This window comes from Schistocerca cancellata, chromosome 3 (genome assembly GCF_023864275.1).
Source record: "Schistocerca cancellata isolate TAMUIC-IGC-003103 chromosome 3, iqSchCanc2.1, whole genome shotgun sequence".
NCBI classification, from domain to species: domain Eukaryota; kingdom Metazoa; phylum Arthropoda; class Insecta; order Orthoptera; family Acrididae; genus Schistocerca; species Schistocerca cancellata.
In genome coordinates this window covers 867556501-867579425 of record NC_064628.1, presented here as the reverse complement: position 1 = coordinate 867579425, position 22925 = coordinate 867556501, and the positions used below count along the sequence as shown (strand labels likewise).

The following is a 22925-nucleotide window of genomic DNA, read 5'->3' as shown; positions in this document are numbered from 1 at the left end:
GAAACCACAGCTTCCATGGTAAGATTTAAGTGTTTGTCTTTCCCATAAGCTGTTTGGGTGTCAAATGGTAGAGAAATAGTTTGAAGGTGACTCTCCTAAGCACATAACTGTGAACTACTGTGCAGTCATATAGATGGAGATGTATAAGAGCTACATTTGCCCTCAACATTGCTACTGTAGTGCTTTTCTTGCTATTGTTGGTGCTGTCTAGGAGTTTTCAAAAATTTTAGAATAACTTATCTCCATAGAATTATAACATAAGTGTTAAATTCTCAATGCCACTTTAAAAGGCAGGCGAAACAAAGTACACACTTCAACATGGACTCTTTTGAAGAAAAAAAAAAACAGATTGACATGAAGAAACTCAAATATATTTTCTGATTTTGCTTTTAGCATGCCTGCCTCTGTTATTTTTGTTTTGAAATTTGTGCCCCACTATCACAAGCCTGAAAGTATCCAAGAGATGACAGCCAAGATCCTATGCAAATAGTCCATATGATGACAACCAACCCAACAAACTGGCTGGTAGGTAGAGATTAAAGTTGTAACCAGTCAGCACTGTTGGCTTTGTTATATCTGTGTATGGCCAGCCAGTAGGCACACAAGATGACATCTGACTACCATTTAGAGTGGCCACAAGAGATGTGCATGGCTGCGCAGTCAGTACCTTCTTAGTAATGGTCCCCAGTAAGGTCTGGGTACTGTTGTCTGATCCTGACTGTAATACAAATTTATCTAATTACCTAGATTCAAGAGCAACTGATTCCTAATAGCTACATAACAAATGGCAGTGACATCCATATTCAAGTTTTTTATTGTAATATATACAGATAACCAATATTCTTTGAAAAATATCAGTATATTCTTGTGAATATTAAGCTAGCACTAAATGATAAACAATAGCTATTTCATGTGTCAGTGTATCAACTTTCCTTCATAATTTGCTGTGGTAAATTTAGCTTTGTAAGCACAAGTATATACTAATATGGCAAAATTTTATTGTTAAGATAGTGTATAGATGTAGTTTCTTCCCCTGGTTGTCTTTTGCTACTTATATCCTCACTCATTCTCCTTGAGTATAGGGTCTGGAGAACATGACAAATGAAAGGATGAATGAGGCAGTTGAATCACTTGTTCCATATTAGGGTAACTATTGACATCTCCCTTTTATGAAAAGTTAACTCTCCACTTGTAACACACATTAATATCAGTCCCAGTGGTGAAATAAATTGTAACTTCATTATTCAATGTTCTATTACCAGCAATATGACGGTAAAGAGCAATAAGTATCAGCAGAATTATTGAACTATATTCAATGCATTTAGAAGTGAGGCATTTAAGGGCCACACAGAAGTATCCAGCAGGCAATGGGGTGAGATATGCAAGTGCAGATTTGAGCACAACTTCTCACCACATCCGGAGCCCCAGGTGGTCTGGCAGCAGACCACTTGGGGCTGATAAGCTGAGTGATAGCACCTTCCTGTAAGCCAGCCTGCCACAGCCAACAAGCCAGTCTCCAGGCCCGTCATTCTGCATCACGACTGCTCCCAGAGCACTGTGTCGTGTGCAATGGCAGGGCACTGTCGCTCGGCAGTGCAGGCGCTGGAGTTGTGTTTGCTATTGGTTGTGGCACATGTTGTGCACTGCACATATGTGTGAGTACTTTTTGCTGTTCTAATGTTGCTAGCTACTGATTATCTCTTGAATGTTATAATGGAAAATATGTGTTTTAATTAACTTCGAAACCTGTTGCTCTAGAGATGTTGTCCATTTAGAGAATAGATGCATTATGAAAAGCTGTTGTGAGAATGTCGTATGTTTTCTGTACAGAATCTGAGTTAAGAAAATGTATTGCTGTGTCTTGGATTAATTTTTGGTATGTGGGTTGGTTATACTGTGCTATAAATTTCTATTTTTCTTGAAGCCCAATTTCTTTTGTACTATGGACTTTCCCCATCTTTATTGGTTTAATCTTCCACTTTCTAGTTAAGAAGACCTCTATTATTGCTATGTACACTTCATGCATACCATCAACTTGATTCATACACAACCACATCCATATGTATGTGCATAAAAACAATAGTGTGCATATATTTGTGAAACAGAGGTTTCACAAAACAGATTCTCTTATAGCAGTTCAGATACTTTTCATTTTTGAGGGAAACTCTGAGACAGTGTTCATTGTTACCCACTATCTCCTCGTACTGATTCATTCACTCATCACTTTCTGTGAAAAGAACATTAAACATTATTATTTAATTTAAAATAATATAACTGTAAGTTGCTTTTTTAATTTTATTTGTTTGGGCAATTCTTTCTCGTATGCCCTCCATAATTTATTCTTTATCAACTTCTCCCAAAGTTTGTTGTAAAATTGCATAATTTGTAATTTGGATATCTCCTTAACTTTTATCTTTATTCAGAAATATCAAATTTTAAATACAGGTGCCATGTTTTACATACTTATACTTTGTAGCATGTGCGTAATTTAAGAAATTTTCTCTGTCCCACATCAATGGCTGGCATTTGTCTTTATCATTTATGGAGTACTTCCTTGCTTCAGAACAATTTTGAAGTTTATTGTTGTAATTTATGCTGTTCCAAACCTGATTTGCTTATTTTAGTTAACATGATTTATGCAATGAAATCTACTCATTTGAGTTCCATTTTTCTCAGTCTGATCCCTAGTATGATGCTTTTATATATTTTGTTCATTACAACTGCTTTATTTTTGACTGAATCTAAATCAAATTCAAGTAGAATTAAAATTTTATGTTTATTTAGTTTCCTTCTATCTTATCTGTGAATATTAACAGCTTCCTTCGTCCCTGGCCTATTCAGAACTTTTATTTTATTTTATACCATGCTACTTCAACAAATGAAAAGGAGATACGATCAACACTACATTCCCTTTGCAATAAGTACTTTTCATTCCTGTTTTTACCTGCAGTAATAAAACATGACACGGGGTAATAATGTCAGTTACAGTTGTGATTGCACTACACATCTGTCTCAGAATTATGAACTATTTTCTTTACAAGTTCACAGGTCCAGAACTGTCCTTTCATTTGTCTTATATCTTCTGTAGCTGACCTCATCCTGTAATATGTCTTTGACTTTCCTTCCCAGTTTTTGTCAATCATATTACTATCTTGTAGAGAAAGGTATCTTACTGAATGAAAGGTAGTGTTCACTAATCCAGAAATTATCAACTGGTGTGTTAATATTAACAGTAACTCTAGATGTCTACAGATGAGAGAGATTGATGTACAACACTGATTGTCTATGTGTGAGTGTAGATTAGTGCTTAGAGTGTTCACAGGGATAGTTCATCTTCTTTCATTTTCTGCATTTAACACAGATCACAAGGTGATGTATTGGGGTAGCACATGGACTGACAGTCTTTGGGGGCACCAAAAGATTTGCTGTGAAGGAAGCGGCAGAATTTGAAGGCGTATAACTGCATCCTATCCTATGAGCTTACTGGCACAGATATAGCACTGTCTACAAAAGAGATCACTTACAAATCACTTGTGTGACCAGTTCTGCAATATTGCTCAAGTGTGTGAGACCCATGCCAAATACGAAGGGCTTATTTCAATAATGGTACAAGTCCATTTTTGTTCATTCTGAGATACAGAGTTCTAAAGCTGAAAAATCTGCAGTTGAGATACCAGAAATATTCAAGTATATGGCTTGTTGCTAGATATAAACCTTTCTTTCTATTTGTTTGGATCATTAATTTCAACAGCATTATAGGCAGAAAAGTGGAGGTAATGGAGCTTTACCACTATTGAAATAAATTAAATTGAACATTGTACATAAACCTGTTAATGTGTCACTTCCATTAGTGTTAGGACAATGTTTATGTTACTGTTTTGCCCACCACACATGTCGCTGTACGCAACTACCTGTTTTTGAGAAGTGATACACTTTTCAATATGTTTCAATAAACAGGTACCCATTTCCCGTGAACCCATTAATCCAGATGTTTCATCCCAAAAATACATATGGATTTTTCTGTCAGTTAAATTGTGGCAACCAAAATTATACCTGTACATGTTTCTTTTATAGTATGATATTGATGTAGTCAGTTTAGGAAATGCAAGTGCTTTTTGCAGGTCAAAGGTAAACGCAAACACCTGGGAATCTGCTTCTTCACTACATGCTGTGTCTGTAGCCATTGCTGTTCTTGCAGCTTCAGCCCTCCTAAGGTGAAGCTCCTTTTCAGTTTGAAGCTTTCTTTTTTCTTCTGCATTGGTAGCAGCGTCCATTTCATAGCTCAGTTTGTCACAAAAAGAGCAAGTTTCTTTACTTGTTAGTCAAAATGACAGGTTGATGTTTTTTTCACATATTTTTTGATAGATGTGCTCCCCACAGTTTCTTTATTCTGAGATATCCATTTATCTTTGTACAAATCGTACATTTTGGCCATACACAGCTCAAGATTTAAAAACCTTTTGTGGGGATTATCCTTCCTTGCATAATGGCTCTCAGAAAGTGGAAAGCTTTTGATGTGTTCCTTTACATCACTGATCAGACTTCCCGGTACAGAAAATTTGTTCTGATGTTTGCCCCTTGCATCAAGGTGAGGTGTACCTTCTTCCTTTGTTAAAAGCCTACAGAGTAGTCCATTAGAAATGTCCAAAGTATTCACGAAAAACTTCTTGCATACTATTGCACAGTTTCTGTTCACATCTAATCGATATTCATAAATACAGTTTTTCTGAGAACCAGAGCCATCTCTTGACTGTCAGTGGTTAACTGAATGATACGTGCATAAACCATTCAGATACCTATTTTGGCGATTAATATCACCCGTAGCCCATAAATTGTCAAATAACGTCTTCCTCATCCTCTGAAATTTTATTGAAACATTTACATGCGCACCTGCACTCCACATTGCAGAATGTTTTTGGAGGAATTATTTTACCATTTGCTGCGATGTATAACTCCCCAGTGTTCCTTGTTTTCTTTTGAATACACTTTTCATATGTATCCATTTTCCTTGCACCCTTCTTGCTTTGAGTACACTTCCTTTTTGTCTGCATATTTGCAGCTGCGCCGTTCACACAGGCATCAGTAACACACTCTTCTGTTTAGTCATTTTTTTCCACTTTCATTGGAAGTTTCATTGTCATCGGTACTGGTATAGATAGAAAGTAACACAAGTTATGATTTATACAGCACCAGATGATTGAAAACATATGTCTATGTGAAATACATTAAGATGGACACCCTCATTTTTCATTGTTATTGTCAGCATGACCTTCATTCTCATATATTCCTTTTTTGGAACAAAATGTCTATAATGCTGAGAGAGAAGTAAGTAAATTGTTTTTACCTGAAATTGTTTGAAAATTTGGATCATCAATTGTATCACAGTCACTTGATAATGCTCCTGAATCCATCATCTTCACAAGAAGTAGCAACAGGCTGCAATGCACAAAAGCACACAGACTTGTACCACTACTGAAATAAATAAATTCCTGCTTGCTTTCTCTAATGTGTCAGCATTGAGGTGCTCTCTGTTGGCAGCAGGACGAAGCTGGAGCTGCCCCACAATACAAATAAAATAAAATTACTTGTGTGAGTATGTATGTGAGGATAACTACATTTTTTTTGAAAAGTGGTCTTGTACCACTATTGAAATAAGCCCTTCATATGACTAAGAGGGGATATTGATATTGAACGTATACAGAGTAGGGCAGCATGAATGGTCAACAATTTGTTTAATCTGTGGGAGAGTGTCACAGAGATACTAAAAGAATTGAACTGTCAGATTCTGGAAGACAGATATAACCTATCCCAAGAATGTCTACTAACCAAGTTTCAAGAACCTGCCTTAAATGATTAATCTAGGGATATACTACAACCCCCTACATATTGCTCACATAGGGATCTTGAGGATAAGATTAGAATAATTACTGCACACACAAAGGCATTCAAACAATCATTCTTCCTGTGCTCCATACCTGAATGGAAGAGAAGAAACTCAAATAATTGGCTCAATTGGACATACTTTCTGCAGTGCACCTCATGGTGCTTTGTAGAATATATATGTAGATGTAGGCATGAGGAATTAGTGTTGAAAATGCAGTTGAAAGATGACCATGATGGGTGGTTCTGTTGGCAAAAATCACTTACCTACAATGCTGGAATTTCCGGATAATATCAGCACTGTACTGCTTCAATAAAGTGATTAATAGTCATTTGAATGATAAATGTTATTGCATTTATTTAACACATTAGGAAGCCTTCTGAGCAATCTGATTGCATTCATTTTATTTATTTAATGTTTCTGTACAAGTAGCATTGTACAGTATTACAGTAGACATTGGAGCAGTCCTTAAGTGCTACAAACATTTTGTACAGCACTAGAAATAATATCGTATTATTTAGGTTGCAAATATAGCATCAAAAGATGATGCAATCTTGTTTTATTAGCTACGCCCTCAAAGAAAACAAGCTGTTCTCAACTGAGTAATCTTTTACTGATGATATGAATTTATTGTTTTTTTATACCTAAAAACAAAGATGATGTGACTTACCAAATGAAAGTGCTGGCAGGTCGACAGACACACAAACGAACACAAACATACACACAAAATTCAAGCTTTCGCAACAAACTGTTGCCTCATCAGGAAAGAGGGAAGGAGAGGGAAAGACGAAAGGATGTGGGTTTTAAGGGAGAGGGTAAGGAGTCATTCCAGTCCCGGGAGCGGAAAGACTTACCTTAGGGGGGAAAAAAGGACGGGTATACACTCGCACACACACACACACATATCCATCCACACATATACAGACACAAGCAGACATATTTAAAGACAAAGAGTATTACAGTAGACATTGGAGCAGTCCTTAAGTGCTACAAACATTTTGTACAGCACTAGAAATAATATCGTATTATTTAGGTTGCAAATATAGCATCAAAAGATGATGCAATGCACTCTTTGTCTTTAAATATGTCTGCTTGTGTCTGTATATGTGTGGATGGATATGTGTGTGTGTGCGCGAGTGTATACCCGTCCTTTTTTCCCCCATAAGGTAAGTCTTTCCGCTCCCGGGACTGGAATGACTCCTTACCCTCTCCCTTAAAACCCACATCCTTTCGTCTTTCCCTCTCCTTCCCTCTTTCCTGATGAGGCAACAGTTTGTTGCGAAAGCTTGAATTTTGTGTGTATGTTTGTGTTCGTTTGTGTGTCTGTCGACCTGCCAGCACTTTCATTTGGTAAGTCACATCATCTTTGTTTTTAGGTATATTTTTCCTTCGTGGAATGTTTCCTTCTATTATAACCATATGATTATTGTTTTTTTATGATTTTTATGTGTCTTGGTAAAGCACTATACACTTTGATGCTAGGATAGAGTAGGCCCTTTTGGAATAATGCCGATTCTGTCTGCTGAATATGTACAAATCTGTTTGTCTTGTATAATATCTGTGTATAGATTCACTATGAGAGGTACAAGGATCACTACTGTTCAACTTATTTCATGTTAATTACATTTTATAATATGTACATGCAGGGAAGTGGGAGTATTTTATTTTCTCTAAATAATTCTCTGCATGATGTCATTGGATATGCTTCTAACATTAATCTAATTATCTTTTTCTGCACTTAAGATTGCTGGTTTTTTACATAGTTTTCTCAAAATACTATCCCACATTTCAATATTGAGTGAGCACAACCAAAATATATACTGCTGAGCTTATTATGAGGTGCAGGTTCTTAGTTTTCTTATAATGAAGCAAGTCTTGCTTCATTTTCTGTTCATTTAATCTATAAGTGAATCCCATTTCATGTTCTGTTGTATCCATAAGCCTAGAAATTTTGCACTCTCTCTTTTTGTAATCGATAGGCCATGTATTTCAATAAGGGGGTTAGCTTGTGTCCTATTCTGTGTGGTAAATGTATTTTTTCCAAGTTCATAAATAAGTTGTTTGCCTCAAAGTAATCTATTATGTTCTCCATGATGGCTTTAATGCTTTCTTCTAATATTTCTGTCATATTTCCCATTATTAAGATGCATGTCATCTGCATATTTGTATATTTTATCATTACCATTGTTTATGTTTAAGGTGTTTACACACAATAAAAACAAGATTAGCTCCATTTTCTTCATATATTACCTCAATAAACTGTTTTCTTTGATGGAGGTTGAGTTTAATCCAGTTATATACTGCTCCCCTAATACTTAAATTCTTTATTTTCCTGAGAAACTTATTGTGCCTGATGAGATCAGAAGCCTTTGATGAGTATAGAAACATGCTCAAAACATGACTCTGTCTAAATGTTGCCTGCAATGTTTCATGCAGAAAAGAAGACACAGCTGTTTCAGCCAAGTGATTCCTTCTAAATCCATGCTGGGCTTCTATTAATATGTTGTATTTATGTAAAAAATCTGAAGATGTTTCGTAAAAAAATCAACTATTTTTGGAAAGATCAACAGAAACGAAACTGGTCTGTAATTTGCCACCACTTCACAGCTTCTTTTTTGTAATTTTTATGCTTAATCTGGAAAGATACAAGTAGGGAAGAACAAATAAATAAATAAATAAGCAAATAAATTTGTAAGATAAGTTGATGGTTCACTGATTATCTCAGCATATTTTTATAATCAGATATGGTATATTATCTATTCCTGTGGAGTATTTTGTTTTTGGTAGCTTAATTTATTGCTGTGCTTCCTATACATCCGTTGGCAAGAGAAATATGGTTCTGTATACCCGACCCCTCAGATGTGTGCAATTTTTATGGGTGATATTTTACTCTACAAGGTTTTTTCATTTATATTTACAAAAAAGGTTACACATTTTAGTTACATGTATTGGGTTACTGGGTAATTGGGAATTTTCATTTAACTGTATATTATCACTATTCTTTTTGTTATTTCATTGCCAAACAACTTTTGTTTTATTAGATGCATTTCTTATGCATCTCTCATTTTCCTACATTATCCTGAAAAATTCTTTATACTTTCTAAAATATCTATCAAACTGAGGTGTTGTATTGCCTATTTTGGAAATGCTTTAAAGGAATCTTTCCTAAGCACATGATTTTCTTGTATCAGGAGTGATCCAGCTGTTTCTATACATTATTTTTAACCTCACATTTTTAAGACGTAGAGGTATATCAAAATATTGTTTAACTGCATTTATGAATGTATTAAATTTTCTGGATTTACTTCCTGGACTATGAATTTCCCCTCATGACTCTTCATTTAAATAATGCTTAAATTATTCAACTTTCTTATCACAGTAAAATCTACTTTTGCACATTGTTGGTTGATATTCTGTGAGTTATTGTTTTCCAGGTGGAAACTTATGGTCTAGGCATAATGGTCTTATACTCCTGCATTTTGTATTTCTGATTTGTATCAGTTCTGATTTACATTAACTATTATTTGATCTCTACTGGACTTTGCACAAGATGTTTCTCATATAGAGGAATGTGCTGTGATTTCTAGCTTTTGAGACAATAACAGATTCATGATCTCAGATGTTGCTAAAGTCTATCTTTAAATCACCACAAATAGTATAGGTTGCTTATTTTTTATAGCTTGCATTAAAGAATTTTCTAGGCCTTGTGGAAAGTTTTCATGTCTCCATCAGGAGATATGTATAGGCATGCTACAGTTATTCTGAATGCTGGTATTTCTAAAACTGATATTCCAAAATCCTTTTCTGTATACAATAATTAAGTTGTTCTATAGGTATTGACTCTATTCCTTTTGTTAAGGGTGATGCAGTCCCCACCACTCTGAAATTGTTTCGTATAAGCCAACTCACAGTTCTCTATATTTACAGTTATTAATATATCCTCCCTCAGCCATTGTTCATTTAGACATATGACAAAAGCATTTATTAATTAATATGAAGTATTATTTCTAGTTTTATTAATTTATTGCATAGAGAGTGGACATTCTGATGGAATATCTATCGGTGACGGGCAATTTTTTTGGAATTGCTTCATTGAGCACTTACCAGTTCATTGTTTTGTGTTGAGAAGTGCAGGTTGGAGGAGGCTTTGTTATGTTTTAATTACTTGGATATTGGTCCTTTGATTAAGATGACAGGCACTTTGAACTAGAACAGATACATTGAGATATTGGACAATGAAGTTATTCTATATTATCATTTTTTGAATGTGCATCTGGGATATTATTAACTCATATGCACTTCCAAAAAATGATGGAATATTCTATCCACCAAGAAAGCTCGAAGAAACACAATGAAGTTACCCTATTTGCTTGCCATTTTAGCAAGAGCCATAACATTACCAACCCTGTTTTCAAAGGTGATGAAGTTCGTAGTCATTGAACTACAGCTGTGTCTGTCTCAGGAACAAGTTCACATGCAGAGTGGTCTACAAATACTATAGATTTGTTGGACCACTTGCAACAAAACAGAAAACATAAGGGACAGCATCCATGCAATTTGGTTGACCAGTGCGTTGTTAAGGGCAGTAACTGATGGCTCCTATGTCAGGACTTTATATGGTCCATGTCACACCACACCACTGATATTATTGAGGCTCATGAATATGTCTCACACTGTTGGGACAAAAATGTTTGATCCAATGAGCTTACAAAAGTAAATATTATATATTTTGGCTGGCTATTACCTTAATTCAATATAACAGCCTGCAATGTGGTACTGTGTCAAATGCTTTCCAGAAATCTAGTCGAAGAACTTTGTCATTGATCACGTAATCTGTTTATGAGATCTTAACATATGGTGGTACATCCACATTTCAAATGCCTTTAGGCTACTTATGGGTGAATTTTTGTATTGTCCGTAACTTTAATCCCTGTAACAGTACACAGTGAGTGTTGAATTGAAGATGACGGCTGTATGGTAGAGTTTAAGTTCTTTCATTTTATCCTTATGTCTCTTTTTTTCCTTTTTTCAGACCATTTAAGTTGTTCAGTTACATTCTCTTACTGTTTATACTCTAGAATCCTTCATTTCTTAACAATTTAAAATTTGGGAAAAATTGTTTTTGCTATGTCTTCTTTTAGGCTGTATAATTCTATTGATAGCTTCTTATACAGGAATATTTAAATATCTTTCTTGTTAGCCTTACATCATACATTATTGGTCCTATTTATTTCGTATCCAAGAATGGAGCAGACAAAGAAAGTAGCATTTATATCAGTAGTGATATTAGCAAGTAGAGCTATGTTTCAGCTTATAGGTGGACTTCGTATTCCTGTAATTTTTCATTCTAAATTCCTGGAGGACCTGGTCAATGATGAATTTAGGTACACTGACTTATTACCTAACAACCCAAAAACCTTAGAGATCTCACTCATGAGCTGTTTTAAATTGTGTTTCGAGGATGACACATGCCAGTATATATGTAACATGAAATTTTCCAATACTTTGTGTAGGGCTTCTCTATCAGATTGGTTATAGAACTCAAAAATATTCCAGAACCTCTTTGGAATTCAGTACCTGAGGAAAGATTTTAAATTTCATATTGAATATCTGCTGTAAGGAGCATGTGCCCTTTTAGAATCCTACGTAAAAATTGTTTAGTTGTCTTTCTGGAGCTTTGAAAGTGTATTGTAGGAAACAGATCATGGTGACTGAGCAGTTCTCATTGTTGTGAGGCTTGTCTCTCATACATACATCTTCCAAAATGATTTGAAGGTCTTTGATGATTAATGAAACCATTTCAAAAGGCCAATTGTTACGAACTATTTCCTGTGACTCTGTTATTTTGTAGGTTTTTAGAGACATCTTTATTTTCTTCAATAGTTAGTAGTGTATCTTCTTTTCACAATATCTGAACATTCTACACAGAGACATAAAATGGAGCATAGAAAGCAAATCACTTAGCCTAATTGAGACAGGCTGCTGGTGGCAGCAGATGTCAGTTTTGCCAAATCAACTGTAAAATAGATCACAGTAATTATTAGGTCACTGAAAACCAGTCTATGATGGTATCTCAAACAAAATATTAATGTCTTGAGCTGACTTCTTGGCACACTGGAGTGTATATTGCCTGTGGTTTCTTGATTACCCTTGATAGTTCATCATCAAATGTCTGTCATATTGCTATAATCTGGTTTCATTATCAGTTCTTAATAAAGTACATAACACAGATTAGTGTTTCTATATTATAAATTTTATCTACTTTCATTGCTCCCTCCTTCCCTTGTGTTTTTAAATCTGTATTACTATTTAACAACTCAGTTTTAATGGTTTTAATGTCATTCGACAACACTTCTCCAAAGGTTTTACTGTCATTTAACAACTCTTCTTTGGTGGATTTTACACTATTAGATAACTCTTGTTTGGTGTCTTTGAGACTATTTGGTAATTTTTTAGTTCCTCTGCCTCATCTTTCATGAAAGATGTTAACTCTTACATTTTGTGGTAGGAACAGGCATACAGTAACGACAACAACATATTCCCTTAACAGCACTAAAATATTGTGACTCATTTCAGCTGCCATGAAATATGTCTCTACAATTTTTCATGGAATGAATTACCTCAAAAATTAGATGGGGAGTGAAACTTCCTGGCAGATTAAAACTGTGTGCCCGACCGAGACTCGAACTCGGGACCTTTGCCTTTCGCGGGCAAGTGCTCTACCAACAGAGCTACCGAAGCACGACTCACGCCCGGTACTCACAGCTTTACTTTTGCCAGTACCTCGTCTCCTACCTTCCAAACTTTACAGAAGCTCTCCTGCGAACCTTGCAGAACTAGCACTCCTGAAAGAAAGGATATTGCGGAGACATGGCTTAGCCACAGCCTGGGGGATGTTTCCAGAAGTGCTAGTTCTGCAAGGTTCGCAGGAGAGCTTCTGTAAAGTTTGGAAGGTAGGAGACGAGGTACTGGCAGAAGTAAAGCTGTGAGTACCAGGCGTGAGTCGTGCTTCGGTAGCTCTGTTGGTAGGGCACTTGCCCGCGAAAGGCAAAGGTCCCGAGTTCGAGTCTCGGTCGGGCACACAGTTTTAATCTGCCAGGAAGTTTCATATCAGCGCACACTCCGCTGCAGAGTGAAAATCTCATTCTAGATGGGGAGTGTTAACAACTCACCTAATTGGGTGCACAGCAAGCTGTGCTGTATTGCCGGTGAGTTCCACATAGGCTAGGAAATGTAGCGATGACCTGCTGCATAGTCAGCTAGCCAGATGCTGCAGTGCGAAGTAGAACTGTGCCATTATTGTGTTGGTTGGCTCTCACAGTCTGCTGCTGCAGCCCTCGAAGATTACCGCTGCAGCTGTGGTCTCAAAGTCACAACAGAGAATTCTTCTGTGTTGTATATGAGATTATTCTTCACACATATGCTAAATGTTACTTAAGCAAACAGATATCTTTTGCTGTGACTTCATTGCATGCAATAAATGTGGAAATGTAAGCTGTGACGATTTTATTACCAAATGCATCCAAACAGGACCAACGTACTTTATCCTTTTGTTGGCATCTAAAGACAAACATCAGTAGACATTCACTGGAGAATAAAGAATGTGTATGTGGCAGCATATCTGTCAAAAACCACCACCATGGAATGGTGAACCAAAGAGTACTGCTGCTTCATGATAATGCAAAACCCCATATCCCAAATGTGGTAATGCAGAAGTTATGGAAACTCAAGTGGGAGACACTTGAGCACACACCCTATACTCCTGATCTCCCACCATGTGATTATCATGCCTTTGGTCTCCTATAAAAGGCCTTGAAGGGTTGATAATTCCTATTGGATGAAGATGTGCAGCAGGCAGTTATGGACTTCTTCACACAGGAGGACACAGTGTTTTACCAAACAGGTATCTTAAACCTGGTGCATCAATGCAATATTGCTTGATTGGCATACTGACTCTGGACTATACAGCCTTCGAACAGAAACTTTTTAATTACCCATTATGCATACCTCGACCTTCATTTAACAAGGCAGCAATTCTCCCTCTGACTGCAGTTTCACTTATACTAGTTGTATTCTAAATGCAGTTCAGGTATTGACATAGAGCTTATCATCATGGAGTGGAGCACTGGCTACTGTGGCCGAACGGTTCTAGGCGCTTCAGTCCAGAACTGCTGTTACAGTTGCAGGTTTGAATCCTGCCTTGGGCATGGATGTGTGTGGTTTCCTTAGGTTAGTTACGTTTAAGTAGTTCTAAGTCTAGGGGACTAATGACCTCAGATGTTAAGTCCCATGGAGCTTAGAGCCATTTGAACAGAGTGGAGCACTATAAGGAAATCACTTGTACTTCTTTTACTCAGAAGAGTTCCACATTTTAGCTTTCCAAATGAGCATTTATATCATTTTCTTGTGAAATTTCGCCTGTACCACTTGTACTCTCAGACCCTCATATGTTCTTCATGTGATGTAAAAGCAAAGAAAATATCAACTTAATGTGAAAATGCAAAGGGAAAAAAATCATTCAGAATGGTGCGAATAAATTGCTGGAATGACTGTGCTGCGCTGCAGAGACCAAATGGCATCTTCAAAAACTATAAAAGTCCAAAAGGTGTAATCATAACTGCTTTAGGCACATCTTCTGTCACAACAGAAATAATATGATAAGCTCAAATAAGACCAGTTTTAGATAATATTTTTCTGTAAGTGAATTAGCAGTTGAAATCTTGTAAATGAGGTATTGGATAGTGGTCTGGCACTGTGGCATTTAAAGCTCTTTATCTCCACAGGGACAAGGTGGTGAGGACTAGACCAGCAGCTTTTACAAGGACATATGCCAAGCTTAATCATCTCTTGAAATTCAAGTTTTGCTTGAACTAATTTTTCTGTTGACAAGCGCCTGGCTTGTGGATATGCTGGTGGTCCTTTAGATGTGACAGTGTGTTGTACATTAATTTCAGGAAAGCTGTAATTAGGTTCTTCCAACCATCTCTTTAATAAGCCTTGATATTGGTGCTGTGGGTCAATCAAAAGCAGTAAACTGTCAACAGGTATGGTACAGAGCCTGTACTAGCAATTACAGTTTGTCAGTCAAGCAATGTTTTTGAGTTAACATCAAGCAGAACACCATAATAACTAAAAAGATCTGTACCAATAACTGGTTGGCAAACATCTTCAAGAAGAACTGGCCATGGAAATCTTCACTAAAGACCTCAAGGACCAGTAGGTGTTCACCATATGTGTCTATTACAGTACTATTTTCAGCATAGTGTTGCCATTTCTGAACATTTTTGCATAGCAGAGAATGTTCTACCATGGAACACTTTTCAGATTTTCATCTCCAGCACGTCCAGTAATAGAAGTTTAGTATACTTTTTATTCAATATTAAATAATAGCAGTCATTATATGTGTGCTGCAGTCTCTTTCTGAAAGTACAAAAACTGAAACTTCCTGGCAGGTTAAAACTCGGGACCTTTGCCTTTTGTGGGCAAGTGCTCTACTGACTCAGCTACTCAAGCATGACTCACGACCTGTCCTCAAAGCTTTACTTGCCCTAGTATCTCATTTCTTACCTCTCAAACTTCACAGAAGTTCTCCTGTGAAACTTGCGGGACCAGCTATTCGAGAAGAAAGGATATTTCAGAGACATGGCTTAGCCACAGTCTGGGGTATGCTTCCAGAACGAAATTTTCACTCTGCAGCAGATTGTGCATGACGTGAAACTTCTTGACATATTAAAACTGTGTGCCAGACTGAGACTCGAACTCAGGACCTTTGTCTTTTGTGGGCAAGTGCTCCACTGCATGAGCTACCCAAGAACAACTCACGACCAATCCTCACAGCTTTACTTCCACCAGAATCTCCTCTCCTACCTTCTAAACTTCACAAAAGTTCACCTGCAAGACTTGCAGGACTAGCAGGTACGAGACAAGGTACTGGTGGAAGTACAGCTGTGAGTACAGGTCATGAGTTGTGCTTGGGTAGTTCGAAAAAGGCGAAAGGTCCCAAATTCAAGTAGATCTGACACACCGTTTTAATCTGCTTGGAAGTTTCTAATCAGAACATACTCTGTCGCAGAGTGAAATTTTCATTCTGGAAACATCCCCAGGCTGTGGCTAAGCCATGTCTCTGCAATATGCCTTTCTTCCAGAAGTGCTAGTTCTGCAAGTTTTGCAGGAGAACTTCTATGAAGTTTGGAAGGTAGGAGAGGAGGTACAGGCAGAAGTAAGGCTGTGAGGATGGATCGTGAAGCATGGTTGGGTGGCTTAGTCGGTACAGCACTTGCCCACGAAACACAAAGATTCTTTGTGTTAGTCTTAGTCCAGCACATAGTTTTAATCTGCCACAAAGTTTCATATCAGCACACATTCCACTGCATTCTGGATTACAAAGATTAACAGACTCTGGGGAATCACTCCAGCCTCAGCTCTCCCAACATATGAAGAGGCTCAGATGCTTAAATTTCTTCCTTTTGTAACAGAAGTAGGTCATCATTGTGTTATGGAGCTTCAGGTATTTCAACAGTTCATTACAGGAGATTATTTTTCCAGATTAAATATGATCAGTCCGATTGCATCAGACACACTGGCACTCATCTTGCAAGATTTACTGCAGATGTGTGGTAAGTGGCTCCACTTGGCACAGCCCGCTCTACAAGTACAGAAGTTCCTGGCTGGAAGAGATTTATGCAGTCTACCAGTAATACATTTAATGGTGAGGGGAGTGCAATAACTTTCTGGTCATTCACTAATTTACCACCAAGTGACTACAACATTGTTACATGGCTTTAGATTGTGCTGTTAATGATGGCCAGCAACAAGATGCCACATTTACCAACCCCCTTCCTGATGCTCAAACACAACATAGTGGAAATATGGCTCAAGTTTATAAAAGAATAATTGACGATTCACTGGATAGGTATGTACCCAGTAGAACAGTTTATAATGAGAGGGGCTCTCCGTGGTACACAGTCACTGTAAGGAAACTTCTAAAGAAACACAGATTACTGTGTGATAGCTGTTAAACATAGCATAGGGCTTTATATAGAGAAATGCTGAATGGAATGCTTTTAGCTGTCAAGAGTCCAAAGCATGGAGCCTTCAATGACTGTCATAGCACAATGTTGTCAAATGATCTGTCACAAAACCCTAACAAATTCTGATCATATGTAAAGGCTGTTAGCTGCACCAAAGTTAGTGACCAATCTGTAGTGAATGAGAAAAGAACCGAAACTGAGGGTAGCTGTGTAAAAGCTGAAATGCTTAACTCAATTTTAAAATGTTCCTTTACAAAGGAAAACCCTGGTGAAATGCTCCAATTTAATCCTTGTACCACTGGAACGGTGAGTGAAATAAGTACTAGTGTCAGTGGTGTTGAGAGACAGCTGGAATCATTAAAACTGAAAAAAAGATCCGGGGCCTGTCGGAATCCCTATCAGATTCTATACTTTATTTGCAACTGAGTTAGCTTCTCTTCTAACAATAATCTGTCACAGATGCCTCAAACAAAACACTGTGCCCAGTTCTTGGGAAAATGCATAGGTCATATCTGTTTTACAAGAAGGCTCACTCTTATGCTTATTGTCAGAAGTACGATCATATGGAGTATCAAGTGAAGTGAAACTTGTGACTGGATTGAGGGCTTTCGGTAGGGGGGACACAGTATGTCATCTTGCGTGGAGAATCATTGTCACGTGTACATCTAACTTCGGGTGTGCCCCGGAGATGTGTGTTGGGTTCCTTGCTGTTCATACTCATGTTGTATATTAATGACCTTTCGGACAATATTATCAGTAACATTAGACTTTTTGCAGATTATGCTGTTATCTGTAATCAAAGACTGACTGAAATAAGCTGCTTAAATACTGTATTTACCTGAATATAAGACGAGGTTTTTTTTCACTAATTCGAAAAATACGGAGTCAACTTATATTAAACTATTGCTGCCGAGGTAAACATTTTTATATCGTTTAATAGATTAATATAGGATTCTTATTAGGTTTACAGATGAAGCTTTGACTATGAAGTTTCGCAGAAATTTATTTTGAGTTCAGATGGGTACAGCTTCGCAAATAATACTTCCATTCGAATGGGCTCCAGTTTTCCAGATACGCAGAAACCCGCGATACAGTATCGACCTTGTTCGATCAATCACGTGACATTTGACTCGCGGTAGTGCAACGGATGGGTATTTTAAATATGAACTAGCGTACTTTCACTATGAACTAGCCACCAGAACATTCTAATGCTCTGCTTAAAAGACTGACAGTTGTGTGAAACACAGGAGGAAACAGCATAAAATTCTATCCACTCAAACTTTTGTTGTATATGAATTTGTTTGCAATAGAAGTTATCCTGCATATCGTCGGTGAAGAAACAATACCGCGTTAAGTAGCAAAATAAGAATTTTACACGAGAGACAAAAAAATGTCTAAAATGCGTAATACATTTCACAGCGGCGCAAAATTTGCATCGTAGCACAAGGAAATATTGGGTCAAATAAAAATGTGAAAAAAGACCTTACTTACGGCACATACGAGGAACTGTCTCCGTATTTATTACATGATGTGTTACTTACGCGGTATCTGTCAGTCTCCCGGCACGACTTGACACATTTACGTCGGTATTTGGTGCTGAGAAAGCTAGTAAGAACACGTTTCGTAGCATTAATCATTTTTTACTGAAAGATTTCATAGAAACATTTTAAATAAATATACTGTTTACATAGTTCCGATGATTGAACATTTCTTCAAAAAATAAATCCTAAACGTCACTCAAAGCAGCAACAGAGAATTACACTGCACTGATACCCGTCACACAGTTACCTCCGCGATAATTTTCATTCATAGGGAATGTTGTCGTAATAACTATGACAATCTTTAGGAAGGACAGATTCAAGTTGTAAATGATCCCATCTGGATTTCTTGATTTTCAGTCTTTCCTTGTATAGGTGCGGGAAGCAAACATCTCCAAGAATTTTCCTCGGATGCCTCGGTAATTGGCTCAAATGGCTCTGAACACTATGTGACTTAACTTCTAAGTCCCCTACAACTTAGAACTACGTAAACCTAACTAACCTAAGGACAGCACACACATCCATACCCGAGGCAGGATTCGAACCTGCGACCGTAGCGGTCGCGCGGTTCCAGACTGTGGCGCCTAGAACCGCTCGGCCACGCCTCGGTAATTCTTGCCACACCTTCTTGCAAGAGCACTTGTAGTAAATAATACCATTTGGGCGGTACTGAAGCGCCCTCAGATCGGTAACTGTAGGCTCATTTTTCACAGCTCTTCCAGGCCTAATTGAGCCGTACAGCCACAAACTTTTCTCTGCGTAGTTGATGAAAAAAGAATAATCTAGGTAATGGACTTCGTATGGCTGTGACTTTTTTCTCGCTTCTTTAGATATCATAGCTTATTGGCTAGGAAGTGTAATTTCACGTCCTTTAAGCTTGCACTCAATGGAACTGAGAAATGAGTCACATTCCATCTGAGTATGGCCTTTCTCCAAAAACTTTTGTGTAATCAATACTCCAGTATCAATTCCTAATCTAAACCTGTAAGAGGTTTCCACCCAGCATATGCATAAAGTATGAAGAAGAGCAGATGGAAGAGATTGAGAGTCTTACATTCCTGGGATTACAACTTGATAATAAATTCAGTTGGGAGGAGCACACCACAGAACTGCAGAGACGCCTTAACAAATCTGTATTTGCAATTCGAGTGTTAGCAGACATAGGCGACATAAAAATGAAAAAGCTTGCATACTTTGCCAACTTTCATTCCATAATGTCATATGGTATAATATTTTGGGGTAACTCTACAAGTCAACCAAAAGTTTTCGGAGTCCAAAAGCGTGTAATACGTATTATTTGTGGAGTAAATTCACGGACGTCCTGTAGAAACCTCTTCAAAGAACTGGGTATACTAACTACTGCCTCTCAGTATATTTACTCCTTAATGAAATTTGTCCTAAATAATACATCTCTTTTTCCAACAAACAGCTCAGTTCATACATACGATACCAGGAACAAAAATGATCTGCACAAGGACTTAAAAGCACTTACTTTAGTTCAAAAAGGAGTCCACTACTCAGGAACACTTATCTTCAATAATTTGCCAGCACACATAAAAAATTTAGTTACAAATAAAGATCAGTTTAAAAGGAGTCTGAAAGACTTACTAGTGGCCAACTCCTCCTACTCCATTGACGAATTTTTAATAGAAACAAATGATGTATTGTATATACTCATACCATTAGTATCGTTATTTCAGCTTAAGAAATGACGTATTGTATATACTCATACTATTAGTATTGTTATTTCAGCTTTAAAAAAATTGACATGTTCCACATCCATGAGGATCTCTCCAGCACAGATCTATGGAACGAAGAACTAATCTAATCTAATCTAAAAGAGCATTTGATAATATCACATTTCTGTTCTGATATGAATATAAAATAGCTTGAACGGGATTTTCCTTAATCGTTCTGGATAGGGTGTCCACGACGAATGAGGCAAAACATGATGGAACCAAATCTCCTTGCGTTTCATCGAACCAGTAACATACTGCATCACGACTTTCTAAATTATACATTGCAAAGTTATGAACAGCCAACTTTGTTTTATAATAAACTACACTTAAAGATGGAGCTACTTTCACCGCCTGTAAGTCCATGGTGTACACTGAACAGAGCTTCTACTGGGCTTCTTTCTTGTTAGCATCTTTTTGCATCCTTGCCTGGTCTTTTCGTTCTGTGTGTTGCTTCCACACGTCTTCACTCAAGTTACCAAGGCTGTAACTACAACACAAGTCGCACTGGTCTTTCTTGGGAAAAAATAATATTACCATCTTCTAAAATCAAATTAAATGTAGCCCGACTGAATGGTGAAACCTTCTTCGCATGATATTTTTCCGCATAGAGTCCATACAGCTGTTTGGATTGTAGAATAGGCTCAAGGAACAACTTCGAAGAGGATTTCTTGCAGTAATGCGACGGAAATTTCGGAAGAGAGTCCAGGAATTCTTTCATGAAGGTTTTCTCTCATCTTTCTTCTCCGTCTGTTTCATTCGAGGTCGTGACGATTCTGTATCAGGAGGAATTACCCATCCAATATCGGACAGTCCATTCTTTAATCTCAAAAGTGTTGAGAAACATCTTTTTGCATACTTTATGTTTCCACAGCTCATTTTTCAAGTGATAAATGAGCGTCCCTTTTCTCCTGCATTCGCCAGTGTTCTTCCCTGGACGTTTGGTTGTAATTACGTCCACAAGCTTGATAACGTAAACCTTCCTCTGATTCCATGACATCGTTTCCCAGAATGTGTTAAATACTGCCTGCCTATCATCAGCAGAAAACTGATGACACTTCCTTTGAACGGATTTCTGGCACATCTTCGAAGAACATGTTGGGCCTAATTTTCGTGCCTCTCTTGGAGTATCATGAGTAATTTTACCAATTCGACTTCTTTTGTATCCAATATACGCCTGTCCACGCATTATCACAATTTTATTGGCATCTTTCTTCCAGTCTTCAGGATGCGGTTTAGACTTCCTTTTCCTGTGACTGCTTACGTCACCTTAAAATTCTTGGCCTTCACTGTCAGCCTCATTATTGCTCCCGTGATCTTCCCATAATTTATCCAGAGTGTTCGACAAACAATGAGCACCATCGCATAGCAATGGTGTGAAGTACTGTCGTCTCTAATGGAAACTGTGACTGTTGTTTCATTTTGAGCATTGTTGGATACAGCCACTGAAGTTTCTAGATGGAAAAATATTTATAAATTAATTTAAGCAGACAAAGATGAAATTCATGTATTTATGAGAACGATGGCGTCAGTAATACTGTTAACAATAATCCCAAGAAAATTTACCTGCGTCATTAGATGTTGCAGGAACAGTAACCGAGCACCCCACACACGAAATTAATTCTTCTTCGGTAAATTTAACTTCAGCGTTACGACTACTTTTCTCGCCTGTTTGTTCTGCATCTACGGGAGATCCTACAAGAATGTGGATAGTCTAGAAATCTTTGGCAGAAATGAATAAAGCACAGAAGGAGTGAAGTGGGGGCGTTCTGATTTATATCGCAATAAGACACTTGCGGTGGTACTAACATCAAAGGTAAATAATAAAACAATTTTCTTACCGCTGTCAGTCACCCTCAGGAACGATTCTCCGCTTTCATAACCTGATTTCAGCTGAGAGATAATTTCTTCTTCAGTAAAAGATTGTCATCTATACCGCTGTCCATTATCACGAATAAGGCTACAAGCATGGAACCACTTTCGAGCAGTGTTAAATACGTAATAAGGCAGTAACAATGTGCTGTGGTTGAGCGACGCGGTATTGTTAACAGTAGCCATAGATTGTAGATACGCGGATTTAATTCTCTACAGTTCCGCGGTATTGCCATCTATTTATTTGCTGTGTCACATACGCGATATTATTTTATATAATTTTTTCATGGTAAAAGTTCGGCATTATGGCGTTAAGAGCAGATGGGCGTACTGTCAACGACATCATATGACTGAAAAACGAAAAATCGGCAATTTGTCAGTCACGCGGTATTGTTTCTTCATTATGCTGCTTTTTAAGTAAACGTAACAGACAAAGGTATTGTCTTGTCATTAAGAAACCATTACATGATTCTAAACCAATGTATTTTATTTGGTTATGAAAAAATCAATGATATACGAAGTGCGTTGCAAATGAAAATTCGGCAACTATTCACGTATCCGTATTAGAATACCGGAGGAAACGTTACCAACTTTTAATCAGCTTTGGGATACAATGGTAACACATTTGAATCCACAAATGTGAATCCAGAATTAAATGTCGAACAAACGAAAAATTGCATTAAACTGACTGCAATAGTTACTGCAAGAACAAATTATAGCAAATGATAGCGACATCCTCGGACATTGCACAAGCCCAACCCATTTACCCCTCCTCCACACCAACCAAGCGCACGTGTAAAGTCTTTGTATACGCCGTGTCACTGAATCGTGATTATGGACTTTCTGGTTGCTGTTGTTACATGTGACC

General features: G+C 37.4%; 1 protein-coding gene across 1 annotated transcript in view; it reads left to right on the top strand.

The window, feature by feature from the left end:
- The first annotated feature begins 1529 nt into the window (after positions 1-1529).
- Positions 1530-22925, top strand: part of LOC126175921 (hemocytin) — a 486280-nt gene continuing 464884 nt past the window's right edge. The window contains exon 1 of the mRNA XM_049922991.1: positions 1530-1655. Coding sequence (XP_049778948.1) covers positions 1570-1655 — 86 coding nt within the window. The 5' untranslated portion in view covers positions 1530-1569. The remainder of the gene's footprint in view (positions 1656-22925) is intronic.